At 43.6% G+C, this 17,855-nt stretch overlaps 1 protein-coding gene across 2 annotated transcripts; it reads left to right on the top strand.

The window, feature by feature from the left end:
- Positions 1 to 113: 113 nt before the first annotated feature.
- On the top strand, positions 114 to 15,359 carry FAM3B (FAM3 metabolism regulating signaling molecule B). Of its 2 annotated transcripts, none has more exons than XM_083500525.1 (8): positions 114 to 595; positions 5,364 to 5,507; positions 6,127 to 6,250; positions 7,530 to 7,588; positions 9,620 to 9,670; positions 10,094 to 10,181; positions 11,629 to 11,761; positions 14,227 to 15,359. In XM_083500525.1, the coding sequence occupies exons 1-8, from the start codon at positions 574 to 576 to the stop codon at positions 14,308 to 14,310; spliced, it is 705 nt and encodes a 234-aa protein (XP_083356651.1). In that variant the 5' UTR covers positions 114 to 573; the 3' UTR covers positions 14,311 to 15,359. The 2 variants fall into 2 exon arrangements, with proteins under 2 accessions (XP_083356651.1, XP_083356652.1); XM_083500526.1 differs by lacking the exon at positions 114 to 595 and adding an exon at positions 1,031 to 4,259.
- Positions 15,360 to 17,855: the final 2,496 nt, after the last annotated feature.

The raw sequence follows: 17,855 nt of genomic DNA, 5'->3' as shown, positions 1-17,855 counted from the left end.
GTATGTAGGTTTTATTTTATTTGTTTTTTATCTTATATTTTGGAAATGGACATCCAGTCCCCCCCCCCCCCCGTTTAAATATTTTGGCCCGCCTATGCTCTCTGCATTTTGCAAGCCTCTGGGGGAAGCCTTCTGCGTCAAGCTCCTCAAAACACCCTTCGCGGCGGAGGGAGCAAATTCCAAGCCCACTCGCCCGAGTTGACGAGCCTGGGCTGGACTCTCCTGCGCGGCAATGGGAGCCTGCCGAGAACAGCGGAACTCCTTTCCCCGTGACGCGCTCGCGAAGTTTATTCCAAAAGCCCGTTTTGCAGGCGAGGGCAGAAGCGGCGGCGCAACCGCCAGACGCTTGAGGAGCCGGCACTCGGCTGGTGGCACCGGCTTCCGACGGCTCCTTCCCCGCGAGAGAAGCCTCCCGGCTTTGCCCCCTGGCGGAGGAGGGCGGCGGCTGCTGCGAGCGGGCTGGCTGGGGCGTGAACCGGGAAGCGCCCGGCGCTGAGGGCAAGAGGGCGAGGAGCGCCGCGGTTTCCTCGTCCGCCACCTGGGACAGCAAGAGTCCCAGCAAGACGGGAGACGATGGTGCGGGCGGCCTGCAACAGTGAGTAGCTCAAAAGTTTCTCCCCCCCCCCTGACCTTTTCTGGCCTTTTCGTTATTCCTAATCGACCTGTTTCCTTCTCAGAGGCTGCGCAAACTTCCGCGGTTGCTGCAGCGCTTTCTTGATGACGAGATTCGACCCATCTGCTCCCGGGAGCCCAAACTTATTCGCAGCGTTAGGGTGCTTAAAATGCGCGCCTCTGAGCATGCACAGAGTGCTTTCCCCTCGCTGTTGAGCGGTCGTGGCTCATCAGCGACTGGGCAAGGCGGGATATGAGGGGGAAGAAGCCCTGTCCCCGTCACGTTTAGAAATTAACCTCCATAGCACAGAAGGATTCCTCCCCCCTCCAGTCTGCAACTGACAGCTATGTGGGAGGCCCCACCTACTCCTCATGGGCTCTATTTGAACTTGCATGATGTCCCTTAGGTTAAAATAGAGGTTTATTCAAGCAGAGGCTTAATGTGCTAAAAGGTTGAGAACCTCTGTTTTAACTTAAGGGACATTGTGCATCAGGGGTGCCAACTTGAATAAGATATTGTGGGGCCCAGTTAAGCCTCACCCCAGATAATCAATCGCAAGATGTGGCAGACACCATTTGAATGGCAATGCCCATCAACTTGGAGGGGCGGCCTGTGTTGCAATTTGTGAGCCAAATGTCTAGCTAATGATTCTGTAGCAATTCCCTTCTATGTTGCAGAACAAAGATTGTATGGGTGCATTATATTGCTCTATTTCCTGAATTATTCTTGGCAACATTTTGTGTGCAACTTGGGAGTTGTCAGCTCTCCTAAATCCTTCAGCTATCCACGCACTACAGAACAAAACGTCCTGTAAGCAATAATATTTATTATTTCCTTCATGGGGTGTGCCCAAGCTGCAATATTGTTTCTGAGCACTTTTAAATAATATTTTTTTGGTTTTTTTGTTTCTGAGTGATTGGGTGCTCTCTGCTTCAGTCTGTCTCCTGAACCTTTCTATATACAGTGGTACCTTGGGTTACATACACTTCAGATTACATACGCTTCAGGTTACAGACTCCGCTAACCCAGAAATAGTACCTCGGGTTAAGAACTTTGCTTCAGGATGAGAACAGAAATTGTGCAGCGGCAGCAGGAGGCCCCATTAGCTAAAGTGGTGCTTCAGGTTAAGAACAGTTTCAAGTTAAGTCCGGACCTCCGGAACGAATTAAATACATAACCAGAGGTGCTAGTGTATAACTAAGCTTTGTGTTCCCCTGCCTTCAAAGTGGATAGAAATTGAAGGCACGGGAGCTTCTCCGGAAGCTATTAAGCTTGCAATATCACAGACAAATAGGCCCAGGAGCTTTTGTGGGGATATTAAAGGAATTCGCTTTATTCATAATCCCTTATGAGGCAGGAGCAGGGCTTTGACTCTAGTTCTTTCGTATCTTAAGAAATGGTATATTTGGGTTTCTAAAGGGGTATTGGGTCTGAAAAGGTTTAAGACACCTGATCAAGAACCCTATCTGAAGAGTTCTGGGTTGTTGTTTTTAGAGGCTGAGCTGGCCTGAAATCTGCTTGATCATGAGCCAGTCTAAGCTGTTGTGCGTTGACATTGAGCCGGATCGTCCTGCCCACCCTCTCCCACTGCTGTTTCTGGGAGCATCCGTTCTGTGGATGTGGCCATACTGCTCCATAAAGCCCCACTAGTGGTTGGTGGATGTTTGATTATGCCCTATGTAGCAAACAAATCACTGTCTTTGTATATATGAATCAGGATGGATGAACGATATTGTGCACTATATCCTGCATTGGCATTTCTATAATTCATCTAGGGATAGATTCCTCTCTTCATTTCAGAACTCCCTAGAAGGGCAATGATATGTTTTCAGAACTAGATGGTTGCTGGCCATTGTAGAAAAGTTGGCCACCATAAGGTAGCTTTATGTGCTCTAGCAGTGAAAAAGTTATGGGGTACTTTTTTAAAACCCAAAATCGTATTGACTGCCAAGAAGGTTTTATTTAATGTAAGTGACTTGAAGAACTTCTACAGTTTCACGTTTTGACAACTTGCACTTCTGAAAATGTATACGTTTACATTACTCTTGGATTGACTTGTTTATATTTGTAAGTTACATTGCAAAGGCATATTGCTGCAAAGGGGGGGGGGCAGAATCTGGCTGGCTAGCTTTTTGGTAGTGCCTTGAGGGTCTCATATTTGTGTACATTACAAGGCAGAAGAAAGTGATGAGTGAGCTCTTTGTAACCCTCCATAATGAGTAAATGGCCAGCATGTACAGTGGTACCTCGGGTTACAGACTCTTCAGGTTACACACTCCACTAACCCAGAAATAGTACCTCGGGTTAAGAACTTTGCTTCAGGATGAAAACAGAAATCGTGCTCTGGCGGCACAGAGACAGCTACAGGCCCTATTAACTAAAGTGGTACCTCAGGTTAAGAACAGTTTCAGGTTAAGAACGGACCTCCAGAACGAATTAAGTTCTTAACCGGAGGTACCACTGTAATTAGGTTTGTGGAGAGCTAACATTTACTCTGTAGAAGCTGGAGTGTTAAGCTGACAGTGATAGTGATAGCATGTGTGCTCCAAAGAAGTGAATATGAAGAAAAGTTAGGCTGGCAAAAATATTTGCTGGCAAGGCTTAAATTCCTTGTGTAACTTCGTGAGTAGCATGTTGTACAATCGATTTAAGAAAATGTGTGGAATGCTTGAAGGCTGTAGATATGCAATAAATATTTCCATAATGATTTGTGGCTGGAGTTTGATATCTAGATAAATTCATAATGACTATGCACTATGTACTATGTCCTATAGCAAGGGTGGAGGACCTTTTTTAGCCCGAGGGCCACATTACTTTCTGGGCCCTCTTCCAGGAGGAATCCACATGCCAGTGGTGGGTAGGGCCAGAGCAAAACTGGTCAGGGCAGTGAATATATGGTACATTTTACCTTTGTATAATAGGCTGGTTTCTACATATACCCCCACAACTCCCTCTATCCTCTATTTAGGCAAGCTAGGCACATGATTAGAATTCAAAGACCCATTTGAGAAAGGCAAGTACACTTGGGCAGAGTGCAAAGCATGACTGTGGAAAGGGAGTGTGACCTGGGGAGGAGGGCCAGACAAAAGAGGCCTAGATTGGCATCTGAGGTTCCCATCCCTATCCTAGGAAATCAAGGTAATGAAGAAGAAAAAAGAGCAAGTATTCCAAACAGCTGAACCATAAAGAAGGCTTATCGCCGAGGAATTGATGCTTTTGAATTACGGTGCTGGAGGAGACTCTTGAGAGTCCCATGGACTGCAAGAAGATCAAACCTATCCATTCTGAAGGAAATCAGCCCTGAGTGCTCACTGGAAGGACAGATCCTGAAGCTGATACTTTGGCCACCTCATGAGAAGAGAAGACTCCCTGGAAAAGACCCTGATGTTGGGAAAGTTTGAGGGCACAAGGAGAAGGGGACAACAGAGGACGAGATGGTTGGACAGTGTTCTTGAAGCTACTAGCATGAGTTTGACCAAACTGCTGGAGGCAGTGGAAGACAGGAGCGCCTGGCGTGCTCTGGTCCATGGGGTCACAAAGAGTCAGACACAACTAAGCGACTAAACAACAACAAATTCCAAACAGACATTGTTCAACCAACATAACTGCCTTGAGGTAGACACCACACGGTATTTTAGCTCAGCTGGTAAGAGCACAGTGCTGATAATACCAATGGCATGGGTTTGATCCCCATATAGGTGCATATTTTGGCATTGCAGGGTGTTGGACTAGATGATCCTTCGGGTTCCTTCCAACACTTCAGGTTTTTTATTCTATGCAGTATATAGGACTTCCTGGGTGAAAAGTTTTGTCTCTTACATTTCAGGGTAAAATCATGACTGTTTATGGGATTAGAGCAGAGGCAATTGTATTTCATCCAGCAGAGCTTTACTGCTACTGAAGGCAAATGAGCATAATGGTCACAAATCCAATGCATTCAAGATTGGCACTGTCCATAAGAAATCCAGTTGCAGCAGACCTAACTTAAACTTGCAATAACTTATAATAAGTCTAAACCTTAACACTAAGCATATTATGTACAGAACACCACACCAGACGGAAAAGAGATAGAAGGAGAGAGTGAAACCCAGGCTCCTTCTGGCCTCTTATTATAGTCAGCATGACCTTGAAGAATAGATAACAGAACCAGTTTAAGCCAACTGTACCCAGCTTCTCTGAAGGAATAACACAAACATCATGAACCTTCTGCTTGCTTCTTTCACGCAGAGAAGCTTCCAGAACCCTCTTGAATTAAGTGGAATAGGAATGTTCTCTACACATCAGATCAATACTTTCTGCACTAAGAAATGTAAACAGAAGAACTGTTTTGGGTAGTAGAAGGTTTGCTATAAAGGAGCAGGGAGGCCAGAGGATTATCCCAATGTGACAGTTTTGCTAGACATGTTTCAGACACTTGCATCTTTTCTGTTTGGAAATCAGTTGCAGCAATCATCATCAACATAGCTGGGGCTATGGGAGAAACAATACCTTTTGGGGCATTAATGTTGTGAACTCAGGTTTTATATTTGTGTGAATAAACCATATGTCATAGTCTCCGCTGTGCCTCATTTCCAAAGGAAACACAAACTCTGGTGAAGTGCATGGAACTCTTGGAATCTCGCACTGCCTGGCGATTGGGATGGCGTGCAACAATATTTTGTGGCTCAGTGAGCTTGGCAGTTGCCACTTTTCCTTCTAAATGTGCATAGATTGTCTCGACTGTCATGAAAATGTTTGTTAATTTTTTCAGATTTTATGAAGTTAGGAGGGTTTATCTTTGCAACTGTCTGTGCCTGGTACTTTGGATCCCTATTGGCATCTATTATACCTGAAGACTCCTTAGCATCAGCTTTCAACGACCTTCAGAACATTGCTGAGAAACCAAAACTTAAAGGTATGTGATCACATTCTCCTGGATGTATTTTAATATTCTAAGGCACATGGTTATTTAAGTAGAAGTTTTGTAAAAAAAAAATAATGACTTCTGTCTCATGTGCTACCCAAGTAAAAATGGTCTGATTATTTAGTAGAGTAAATCCCACCCCTTCAGACTGTAAGAATAGTTCTTTGCCTCTACCTGAAATATGCAATCATTGCTGCACCACATCTGCTCTCTACATCTCCTTGATTATTAAAGGAAGCACCTGACCTTAACATTTACATCAGTCTTTCCTCATCTGTGTTCCAGTTCACTGACTGCAAAACATTGAGGGTGATCAGATAAAAGATCTGGGTTGGCAGCAGCCACAGGTTTGAGGAAACTATATTGCTTGACATCAGCACTGGTTAAGATGACTTGTCACATGAAGAAGAAAAACCTGCTATACTTAACAGTTATAATTTACAACATGACAAAATAAATGTTGGCCGCAATCCAAAGTGGAGTTAAACATGGTCAGACCAATTACTGGTAATTTTAGTGGACATTAGCATGCTTAGTTGTGTGTTGGGCTTCAACTATGAATGATGGTTGCCCAGTGTTCAAAGGCCTTCCTATCTAATGTACTTTTCAGCACCACTCCCAAAAAGACTGAAATGTGACCACTGGTCTCCATGTTCGCCTGGGAGCTATGCTTATCGCATACTCAGTGGTGGTGGTCAGAAGTCCATCGCCAAGATCTGTTTTGAAGATCAGCTGTGAGTACTGAACAACACTTAAGGCCAGCTTTGCCATTTATTTATAACAGAGTCCATTGGACCTCCAGTGGTAGTTGTAGTGGTATGAGAAGGTAGGAAGTTTTAACACTATTAAAACTAGGGAGGGGCCATAGACAATCACTCCAACTGCTGCATGCCTTTCCTCTCCATCTGTAGGTGCTTCAGTGTACAAGTATAGACACAGTATATTTTTAATTCAAGGCATTCCTTACTTAAATTTCATGCATTCCTTTTGGGGGGAAAGAGGGCCCTTTTGGGGGAACTGTACCAAACTCCCCAACCACCTTGACATGGGCCTTTGGGGAATTAATATATAGACAGTCATGGACTACATGGGGCAGTGGTCTCATTCTGTACAAGGCAGCTTCCTGTGGACATGATTTTTGGAACCTTCGCACTATTTTTATTACAATTTTTTTAATTGTCTTCAAAACCAACATCTCAAGGCAATTTACACACAATATATTTATAAACAGTTAAAAAAAAAACTTTTGAGAAACAGACTAAAATTCTAGCAAATGGACGCTTGCAAATACTGTACCCATTTATCCAGCTAGGAATAAAGCTACAGTTCCCATAGAAAAGGATGCAATGAGAGTGAAATTGGTTTAAAGTTGGCTTACTCAACTTATTCAAGTGTTCCACTGATTAAATGGCTAATGGTGTTGTTTTGTCACAAAAGTGGGTTGTTGTTTTCCATTAGTGCATTGATGTAGGAGTAAGTTCTATTGAAAAAGGTGAGACCTGCTTCTAAATAGACTACCCACCCTACACCTGATGTGAAACGTGGCAGAAGGTGAGGGCAGTAATTTCAAGGAAACCACTGGGAGCTTAAAGTGAGCTTTTAATGGTTCCTTTGCTGAAGCTAGGTGCACGCCCAATGTCCATCATGGGTATTGCAAGTACTGTACACCTTGTTTCAGCAGGGGAAAGCAGTTTCCATTGAAACCACTGTTAAAATGAGGGGGGGGTAGGGTATCCATTTTAGCAGTGTTTCAACAGAAGTTTCAAAAAGCAGCATGGAACTGTTAGAAAGCCTTATTGCAAACAAAGGACAGTGAGTGGGCTGATTTAAAGACCAGTGTGGGGCTGTATGCAAAAGGGCTTTCAAAAAGCCCCACACTGTGCTTCAAAGTCCTGACAGAGTGGGGACAGAGTTTAACATCACCCTCTACTGTTATCTCATTATTAAAAACCACAGGAAAGCACCTCCTGTCTGCCATATTTCCCAGATAAACACTTTGTGTTTCCATTTCAGACTTATGAGCAAAGAAAGTAAAAATGTTGGAAGAGGAATAAATGTTGCCATTGTGGACTGTGAGTAAAAAGACACAATCCTGTATGTGCTTTTTAAAAGAAATAAAGATGCTATGTCAAAGTGGCTATGAGACTGTGAACCAAGAAAGCAACACTGGGAATCTCGTCTCTGCCATTAACTCACTCTGGTGGTCTTGCCTTGGCCTGTCTGCCATGATTGCCATAAGGATTGCTGAGCTACTGTCTTGAAAGTGTTTGAGCACTCATTAAAAGTGCTCTTTAAAGACTTTAGTGGCCATTATAAAATGTATAATTTACAACAGTGATACCTCACCTGCTTTGTCTCATTTATAGTGCTTATCATAGATTTTCCTGAGTGCTCTTCCTTTTGCACACAACACAACTTGTAATTCAGTGAGTTTTATAAGGAGCCATGGATTCACAGAATCATAGAATTGTAGAGTTGGAGTGGACCGCAGGGATCATCTCGTGTCCAACCCCCTGCGATGCAGGAATCTTTCCTCCAACATTGGCCTCGAACCCACTACCCTGAGATAAAGAGTGTCATGCTTTACCAACTGGACTTTAACTTTTTGTTTGGATCTTAGCATTTATATCATTATAGATTAGGTGTTTCCTTAGATAGAAACTTAGCAGTGTTACTGAAATTTGTTTATTTTTGGTATCTTCCCTGCCAACTTTTGCAGTGGTCTATACCAGGAGCGGCACGCAGGTGGCACTGTGGGTTAAACCACAGAACCTAGAACTTGCCGATCAAAAGGTTGGCGGTTCGAATCCCTGCGACGGGGTGAGCTCCTGTTGCTCGGTCCCTGCTCCTGCCAACCTAGCAGTTCAAAAGCACGTCAAAGTGCAAGTAGATAAATAGGTACCGCTCTGGCAGGAAGGTAAACAGTGTTTCCGTGCACTGCTCTGGTTCGCCAGAAGCGGCTTAGTCATGCTGGCCACATGACCCAGAAGCTGTACACCGGCTCCCTCAGCCAATAAAGCAAGATCAGCGCCGCAACCCCAGAGCCGGTCACAACTGGACCTAATGGTCAGGGGACCTTTACCTATACCAGGAGCAGGGATTTATTTATTTTTGGCTCTGGGATCTTTATCTGGCCTCACCCCACCGACCAACTTTAGCAGGTGGGTGGGACAATCCATTTGTCAGTCTCATGTCACTTAGATGTCACATGATTGTCAGGTGGATTGTCTCCCCCTCCCCCACACCTGTAGAAATCCCTTGTATTCTCCATGATCCCGTTTCAGCATGGGAGAGCAGGGACTGAGCACTCTTTGCAGCACTTTCTTCCACCCTTTTAAAGATCACAGCTGGAACAATCTCTCTCTCTCTCCCAAGATCACAATGTGTATGATAGCAGTGTCTCACATAAAATGTAACTGACCTGTAGAAAAGACTCTATAAACTGAAAACAAAGACGCTGTGTGTACCTTTCTTATCTATGGAAATCTTTCAATGAAAACATTTTAAGCAGGAGGGACAGGGACAGATGACTGCTGCAAAGTTTGTGTGCTTTAAGTCAGTCCCCGCTATATCACACCTGTGCACTGAAGAATGGACCTGAGCAACAACAAAAGTGCCTGTTTTCTCACTGCTGTGTGACAGAGCAGTTTTTGTCAGAGCTGATGTCTAAAGTAGACATAAGCTCCAGTGTCAGGGACAGTGCTTTCTTGCAGCAGTGAAGAGAACAAAACTCCAATAAAAGCAAACAGACCGTTTGTTTTGTAAAGCCTTCCCCCATGCTGATCCTTTGGGGAGGTTGGAGGGATCAATGCAGGGTGGACTTTCCAAGAAGGTCCCACACATCAGCTGAACATCATCAGTGGCGCCATCTGATTGGTTTGGGGAGAAAGGCCTCATGGGCCAAATTAGACCTACAGGTGGGCCTGGATTGACTCAAAGGCCAGAGGTGCCCACCTTGCCTACACATAGATGCACAGACCTGCATACATGTGTGCTTATTGCCCTCTTCATTCTAAACTAAACATTTTTGTTTGGGAGATTTTGGAAACATTTTTTCTGTCTTGTTTTCTTTCATTTTTTTTAATGCATTCTCTTCCTTACAGATAACACTGGGAAGCTTGTCGATGCAAAATCTTTTGACATGTGGCAAGGAGGTAAGAGGCATGTCTATGTTCAATATTGTTATAAAAGTGTCTGCCAAAAACCCTCATGCAGTTATGACACTTACGCAATATCAGAGAGCAGAGCATGTCTACAGCAGATTGTTTGGATCATGGACATACGACTCAGCCTTTACTGAGGCTCCCATCCCAAGCACTTTCTCTATATTGCTCCTTTTCCTTCAGTGGAAGAGAGACATTGAGTTGGAAGTCAAGAGTTTTTGGGGGAAGGGATGTCAGGGGAAGGGAGGATCCCTTTTCCAGTTCGCTGGAACTGAGACCACCCTGTTCTACCCACGAGTGAAACTTTACTCAAAGTTTTCTTGGGTCCTGCCTTGTCCGAAAAGAGCAAGAATACAATGTTTGAGGGGGAAATAGCACATTTATGTAGGTTTCTCTCCCCACTGCCATTAACAGCATTCTCCAGACCACTGGCTGATTTTGTCCAAAAAGCACCCCAGAAATCTCTGCTCCTGATGGTGACCTATGATGATGGAAGCTCAAGGTAAGCAAACAGATTTATGGCCCTGTTTTTAACATAGCTAGTGGTTTCACTTTGCAGACTTGAGAAATAAGGTAGCAAAATATGTGGTGGTATGATAAATTTTACCTCCCATCTTACCAAATACACTTGAATTTTCCTATACAGTATACATACATGGACCCCTTGGAGGCCACAGTCTGGTGTTCATGTCATATTTTGAGGAATGTGTTAAATATTGGCTTCAAAACTCATTTCCTCAAGCAGTTGTTTAAAATTCTAAATTTATTTTTTAATATTTCTTTTTCTTTATTTTTAATAGCACCACAACAAACAACAGGTTATAAAATACACTGAGACAGAGGGTATCTTGGGGCATTGTAACATAAGAACTCAAAGATTTCTATATGATCCAGATACAGTCTTACCTTAGAAGTCAAACAGAATCCGTTCCGGAAGCTCCTGCAGCCAATTGGGAACTGTGGAAGCCCTGTCAGACATTTGGCTTCCAAAAGAACATTAGAAAACCAGAACAATCACTTTTGGTTTTTGATCGTTCGGAAGCTGGTACATCCAATTCCCACGGCGTTTGGGAGCTAAGGTACGACTGTAATTAACTTCTAAACTTCACTTAGACTTCTAAAGTGTCACCTGGTAGCATCATGACTGATGTGACTGATATGTATTCGGGGGGTGGGGTGGAGCAGGAACATAGGAGAACTGAGTTCCTTTATCTTTTTTTGAATTAAATAATAATTATTTTTTGTTCAGGGGTTGGGGCTGGAATGATATACACTCAATGCCTGAGCCAAAAATCCACCTATATCTCTAATCACTAAAGTTGTGGCCATTTGTAATCCAGATCATTGTCTGCTTGATTTTATTACGTAATCACATCTTACATTTAGCCACTGCCTCGTGTGTGTGTGAGAGTGTGGTAGTGCAACTGGGCCCTAAATAAACAAACAAACTTACTTCGTATTGAGTACCCCCTCCTTTCCCCCCAGAAAAAAAGCACTAGATATACTTGTGCAATCATTAGTTTTATCCGTTTGCATAATTTTAAAACAGGAACACAATATTTCTCTGATGCAGAAACTTGATACCTGATGCTGGCTTTTTTGGATCCTTTGTTCCTAAGGGATTGCCAACAACTTGTTCATGTTATTATGTCTTTTAAGGGTGGCTTTAACAGAATAAATAAGACTGGTAGTGTTGCAAGCAGCTGATAAAGTGATGCATGGAAATGAATCCATTTAATTCAGTGGGATCTTTTTCTGAGTAGACATGCTTAGGATTGTGCTATTAATGCTCTTTATTTCTATGTGCTAAAGAAAACATTTTAGGAAGAAATGAAATCTGAATAAGAATATCGGAAGAAATCTATCCTATCCTATTCAGACTTTAGCTTTTAGCAAACATGAGTTGTCAAAGGTACAAAATTCGGATTAATCCTTTCTCTCTCACATAGGTTAATGGAGGATGCGAAAAAGGCAATAGCAGATCTAGGAAGTAAAGAAATAAGGAATTTGAAATTCAGGTCAAGCTGGGCCTTTATAGCAGCAAAAGGTTTTGAACTGCCAGCCGACACACAAAGGGAAATGGTAAGACTTGTGTAAATTAAGAGACTCAAAAATGTATATGGATGTAGAAAACACTTGCTGGAACCACAGAACTTTAAATACTGATGTGTTTCATGTAGTCTAGCTATGTTCTACGATGGACATAAAAACAAGTGAAATAAAAGCTATCCATATTGGCTAACTTACAGGAATGGAACCGTAGAATTAGAGAGTTGGGTCATCTAGTACAACCCCCTCCAATGTGGTAATCTCAACTAAAGCATCCCTGAAAGATGGCCGCTCTGACCTATGCTTAAAAATCTCCAATGAAGGAGAGTCCACCAGCTTTTGAGGAATTCTGTTCTCCTGTCAAACAGCTTTTACTGTCAGAAAGTTCTTCCTGATGTTTAGCTGGTATCTCCTTTCTTGTAACTTGACTACATTGGTCTGAGTCATCCTCTCTGGAGCAGGAGAAAACAACCTTGCTTCATCTTCCATGTGACAGCCCTTAAGGTATTTGAAAATAGCTCACCATATCCCCTCTCAGTCTCTTCTTTTTATCAGGCTAAATATGCCCAACTCCCTCAACCGTTCCTCATAAGGCTTGGTTTCCAGACACTTTATCATAGGGTTACCCTCCTCTGCACACAGTAACTTAACTAATATTATGAGAGTATATTACAGTCCACTTTTGTAACAGAGAGCCAGTGTGGTGTAGTGGTTAAGAGTGGTAGTCTCATAATCTGGGGAACCGGGTTCGCATCTCCGCTCCTCCACATGCAGCTGCTGGGTGACCTTGGGCCAGTCACACTTCTTTGAAGTCTCTCAGCCCCACTCACCTCACAGAGTGTTTGTTGTGGGCGAGGAAGGGAAAGGAGAATGTTAGCCACTTTGAGACTCCTGAAGGGGAGTGAAAGGCGGGATATCAAATCCAAACTCTTCTCTTCTTAAAATCAGAACACGGCCTTATTAGTTTAGCATCTTTACCATTAATTGTCTGATTTCTTTCTGCTACTTGCTGCAGAAACAAAATAGAATTAAGATGTTGCAAAAGAAAAAAAGAAACCTACCAAAACATTAACTCTTAAAGTCCAAGATTAAGCTCCATATTCCCTTATTAGGAGGTGGTTCTTTGAATTAATAGGCAATTACAGTCAACATTTGATTTAGTTTTTTAAAAAAAAACAAAAACGCCCTGAGAAAGTTTATTGATTCACTTTCTAAATTCGTTTCAGTTGCTTTACTATTTCCATTCTGCATGTCCTTAAAAAGCTCTGGCTAGGTATCATGGCCTATACACCCCCCAAATGTATCACATGCTCAAAAGTTTACTCTAGTGTCAGCTCCTCTCTGCTCTACTCCAGAGGCTCCTTAATTTTAAAGGGAGAGGAAGCTGGAAGTGTTTTAAGTCCCGACTCCTGTCAAACAGATGCTTATATCAAAGATGCCACAATATATGGCATACCCCTTAGCAGGAGTGCTCCTGTTTAGATATTTGCCCCAGGATAATATAAGGTAGCTAGGGGTATCCAGGCTGACCACTGACTTTTCTTTCCTTCCTGGTCTCTCTCCATTTTTTGAATGTACAGTCGTACCTTGGCTCCTGAACACCTTGGGAGTCGAACTTTCTGGCTCCTGATCAAAAACCAGAAGTGAGTGTTCTGGTCTTTTTTTGGAAGCCGAATGTCCAGCATGGCTTCCACTATTGTTTCCAGCACACCTGTGCAATCGGAAACCAATCGGAAACTGTGCCTTGGTTTCCGAACATTTCAGAAGTTGAACGGACTTCCAGAACGGACTCCGTTCGACTTCCAAGGTACGACTGTAATGTCAAAATACAGATACATTGTAGTATACATTATAGAGGAATGCTATGAACTGGACATGGGGCTGTCCTTTCTGACGATACCCAAACATATAATACCTAGGTTTTTGCCTGAATATTCTCAGTCAGAAGTGGAAAGGGGTTGTGCTCAAACATGATCTCAATTGTGGGTCCCCTGTTTGGCAAATACCTTTGCCAAAGCTATCCCACTTTACAGCACACTCCCAAGCCCTTTTGATGGAGCCAAAAAAAACCATGCGGTTCACATGAACTGATCTAGATAAATCAGCTTTAGCATTTTCTTTTCTCCATAAGCTTAGTGATAAAAGGGGTGGGTTGCTTCCATTGTGTATTTTGGAACGTAGGAAGCTGCCCTATGCTGACTCAGATCATTGGTCCATCTAGCTCAGTATTGTCCACACTGACTGGTAGTTGCTGTTTATGGTTCCAGACAAGAGTTATTCCCAGCCTTAACTGGAGATGCCAGGAATTGAATCTGGGACCTTCGGAATGCAAGGAACATGAGCTGCAGCTCTTCCCCAGTCCAAAGTGCCCCCCCCACTTGTGGCTGATTGGAAGCCACACTATTTTCTCTTGTTATGGCAATAATAGATAGACTTTCACAATTACATTATTTTGAAGCAATAAACTGAATTGCTATTTATACGTCTCTTTTAAACAGATCAACCACTCTGATGCGAAAAAGAATCGATATAATGGCTGGCCAGCTGAAGTCCAGATAGAAGGCTGTATTCCAAAAAACTAACGGTCTGGATTCTCCAGTTAAGATGTATCAACAAAGGAGTGCACTGCATTTTTACCACATGATCTCAGAATGATTTGTTTGCCATACTTAGGAATGTCTTTGGCCATGAAATTGCCCATATTTTTCCACAATACTATGAGCTGAGTACAAGTGCAAGGAGATTGTGGCTGCTTAGTTCATTCCCCGGTTCTCCTGTTCATCTGCTGCTGTGAGTTAAGCATATCACACAAACCCGGGCTCATGGTTTGTCAGAGATATAAACCCAAGAAAAACCTTGGATATAACGTGGTTTGTCTGGAGCAGGACAAACCGTGAGGCCAGGTGTGGGCAACACACTGACTTTGCAAACCACTGTAGCAGAGCAGGAGCACAATCTTCTCTCTGGGAGCTCAGCTCACACATTCACACTTTAGGTATGTTCACATTAGTGGCTTAAAATGCAGCGCGCTAGCCCGTCGGGGAGGTGGGCTCAGGCTGGGCCTGGGTTCAGCCGCATGTTTCCTCACGGCCTCCGTCTGCCCTCCTACCTCTCCTCCTTTCCCTTGGCGGCGGCAGCGCAATGGCGGGGCAGCAGGGTCAGGGCTTCTCCTTTCCCCCTCCGTGCTCACTCCTGGGTCCCTCCGGCCCAGGAGCTCCAGATGCGGGTGCCCCCGGCACCCACATGACAGCGGTGGTGGCGGCGGCGGTGGTCCCAGCAACTTGGAAGCCGGCCAGGCAGCACAAGCAACACTGGCCGCCCTCAGGAGCTCCGCAGCGCCATGCGCCATGCTGCCTCCTTTTGATTCTTCACCAGACACACTTGATCTTTTATGTTTCTCTACTGCTGGAACTGCCACCTCCGTGTCAACCGCCTATTCATTAAGCTGTCATCTTTCCATGTGCGGTGATTGTCTCAATTGTTCACATTATCACCACATTACTTTCATTGAAACATCTTAAAGCCAAATCTAGTCATCATGACGCTGGTAGTTTCATGGCTTCCCGGTTTTATACTTGAATGTCTATGCATCTATTACTCTGGAATAAATAAAATGATTTAATTTTTAAAATTAGCGGTGTAGTATTTTATATATAAAATGTGACAGAAACATCATGAATTCAGTAAATTGCTTGGGATGGAATTTATATTCTGTTTCATGTTTTGTAGACCACCCTTAACAGAGACAGGAAAGGTGAAATCATACCTCAGAGAGCTTGTTGAATTATCAGAGGCATTAACGAAGTCTGAAGTTAAATATGATCAAAACTAGCTTTACTCGCCCAAATAAAATCACTTCCTCTGTCAGCAAAATGGAATGCTTGTGTCCATTTATATCTTAGAATCCCAAAATGGGGTCAATGTGTGTGACAGAAGAGGTCTCATTCTATAGCAACACTTAGATGATTATATGTGCATTTAATAACCTGAAGGTTGGGAAGTGAGGAAAACTCCTGTGGGATTTGGAGTGGGCAAATGGTGTCTAGGAAAAGGTTTAAGATCCACCTACCTACTGCGACTCCTTTGTTCCCCCTCCTCACCCACCCTAGAAGTAACCTTTTCTGATCTAAATGGGCTGCCACTAGATGGCCACTTCTGTCTTTTTTGGCCCCACTCTTGTAACTTCTGTGAAGAGGAACTATGTGGATTTAAATTATCTGTGTCTTTTCCTTTGCCACTGAATATAGCTCAGTCGGTAGAGCATGAGATGCTTAATTTCAGGGTTGTGGGTTTGATCCCCACATTGCAGGGGATTGGACTAGATGACTCTTGTGGTCTATGGACATCTAATGGCCAAATACGTCATGTCGCAAGTGTAACAAAGCTTTCATAAAGTCCCTCAGAGAGGCATGATTTGCATTATAAAGGACAAACTCTTATCCTGTTACCCACTCACCCCTACCACTAATTTTATGTCACCAGTGTGCTGGACTCCTGTTACTTTGGAATCTGCAACATTGTTGAAAGGATCACTGAGGTAATGCACTATGAAAGCTCTCAATAAAGTCAGAATCCTGTTGTTAGCATTTTATTTATACTGCAACTTGCTTCCTAGATTTCAGCTGTTGGTGTTAATTTTGTTTTGTTTTTAATAGGAGCGGAGTATTGGAAAATCAGAACATAGTGCTAAACAAAATGTGTAATCATTACAGCACTAGTGCCTTATAAAATGCAAAAGGAGCAGATGGCTGCTCAGTCTAGTGTGATGCTGAGCAGTTTCAGATGCAACCAGTTCAAGGATCTGAATGAAGTTTCGTTTCCTCGTGATGAGACAGCATCATTTTCGGTTTCCTTTCTGTGTTCTGCAGCGAGGAAAACTGACACACTGTTGGCACCCTTGCGATATTGCTTTTGGTGTGGGAAATGCCATTGGTTAGATGCCTTTTTAAGTTTCGATTTCCCTGAACAGGAAAGGTGGAGCTGATGCTGACACAATAGAAACAAGAGCATCAGGAAAGCAGCATTTGCTCCCAGAGCAAGAGGTCAGAATCCTTCCACAGGACAGTCATACCTCGGGTTGCAGACGCTTCAGGTTGCGTTTTTTCAGGTTACGGACCTGCCGAAATCCGGGAGTACTGAAACGGGTTACTTCCGGGTTTTGGGGTTCACACATGCACAGAATCACTACCCGCGTGTGCACAGACGTGCCGCTGCGGGTTGCCAACGTGCATCCCGCATGGATCATGTTAGCAACCCGAGCATCCACAGTATAATCAGCCTGCAGGGTGGATTTCCATTTGGGGAGCGGGAAGGGAGAGCCTGGAAAGTAATGACTGGATTAAATGTCTGCAAGCAGAGGAGTCTCACTGGGTTGTAGGGGGAAGAGGGAATGTTGTTCACTGCCCCATTCAAGGGTAGCTAACGTGATGTCCTCCAGAAGTTGTTGGGTTACAGTTTCCATCATCCATAACCATTGTCCATGCTGGTTAGGAGTGGGATTGATGGGAGTTGTAGTCCAGCAACAACTGGAAGTCACCATGCTGGCTATTCTTGCAGAAGACCTACAGAAAGGACTAAACAGGGAAGAACTGGTTTGTAGCATCCTGGCTGATACCTGGTCTGCTCTCCCAGCCAGCAAGTGTGTTTGTGTCTGTACAGATGTTTTTTGCCTGCATCACATTGTCTTGTGAGGTATCCGCCTGCTGGTATGAGAGTGTTCATGCTGATTGCAGTGTGGGCTATTATCTGATCACTGGCTGAGTGGACATGCCACACATACACACACACATACCAGGTCATGGGTTTGATCCCCACATCGGCCAAAAGATTTGTACATTGCAGGGAATTCGACTAGATGAATCTTGTGGTCCCTTGCAACTCTACGATTCCATCTCCTGTCAGGAGTGGAAAGATGAGAGCATAGTCATATTATTATTTGCAGACTCTACTGACTCCAATTTGCTTCTGGACCCAATTCAAAATGCTGGCATCAAAACCCTGAACGGGTTGGAATTAAGCATATTTTAGGGACTGCGTCTATACATATGAATCCAATTATCCTTTATAATTATCAAGAGATGGCTTGACAACGGATTTGGACCTGTTGCAGTACATACAGGGCTTTTTC

Source organism: Podarcis liolepis (assembly GCF_965112155.1).
Source record: "Podarcis liolepis genome assembly, chromosome: 4".
Lineage (NCBI taxonomy): Eukaryota > Metazoa > Chordata > Lepidosauria > Squamata > Lacertidae > Podarcis > Podarcis liolepis.
This window is presented reverse-complemented; position numbering and strand designations above follow the sequence as displayed.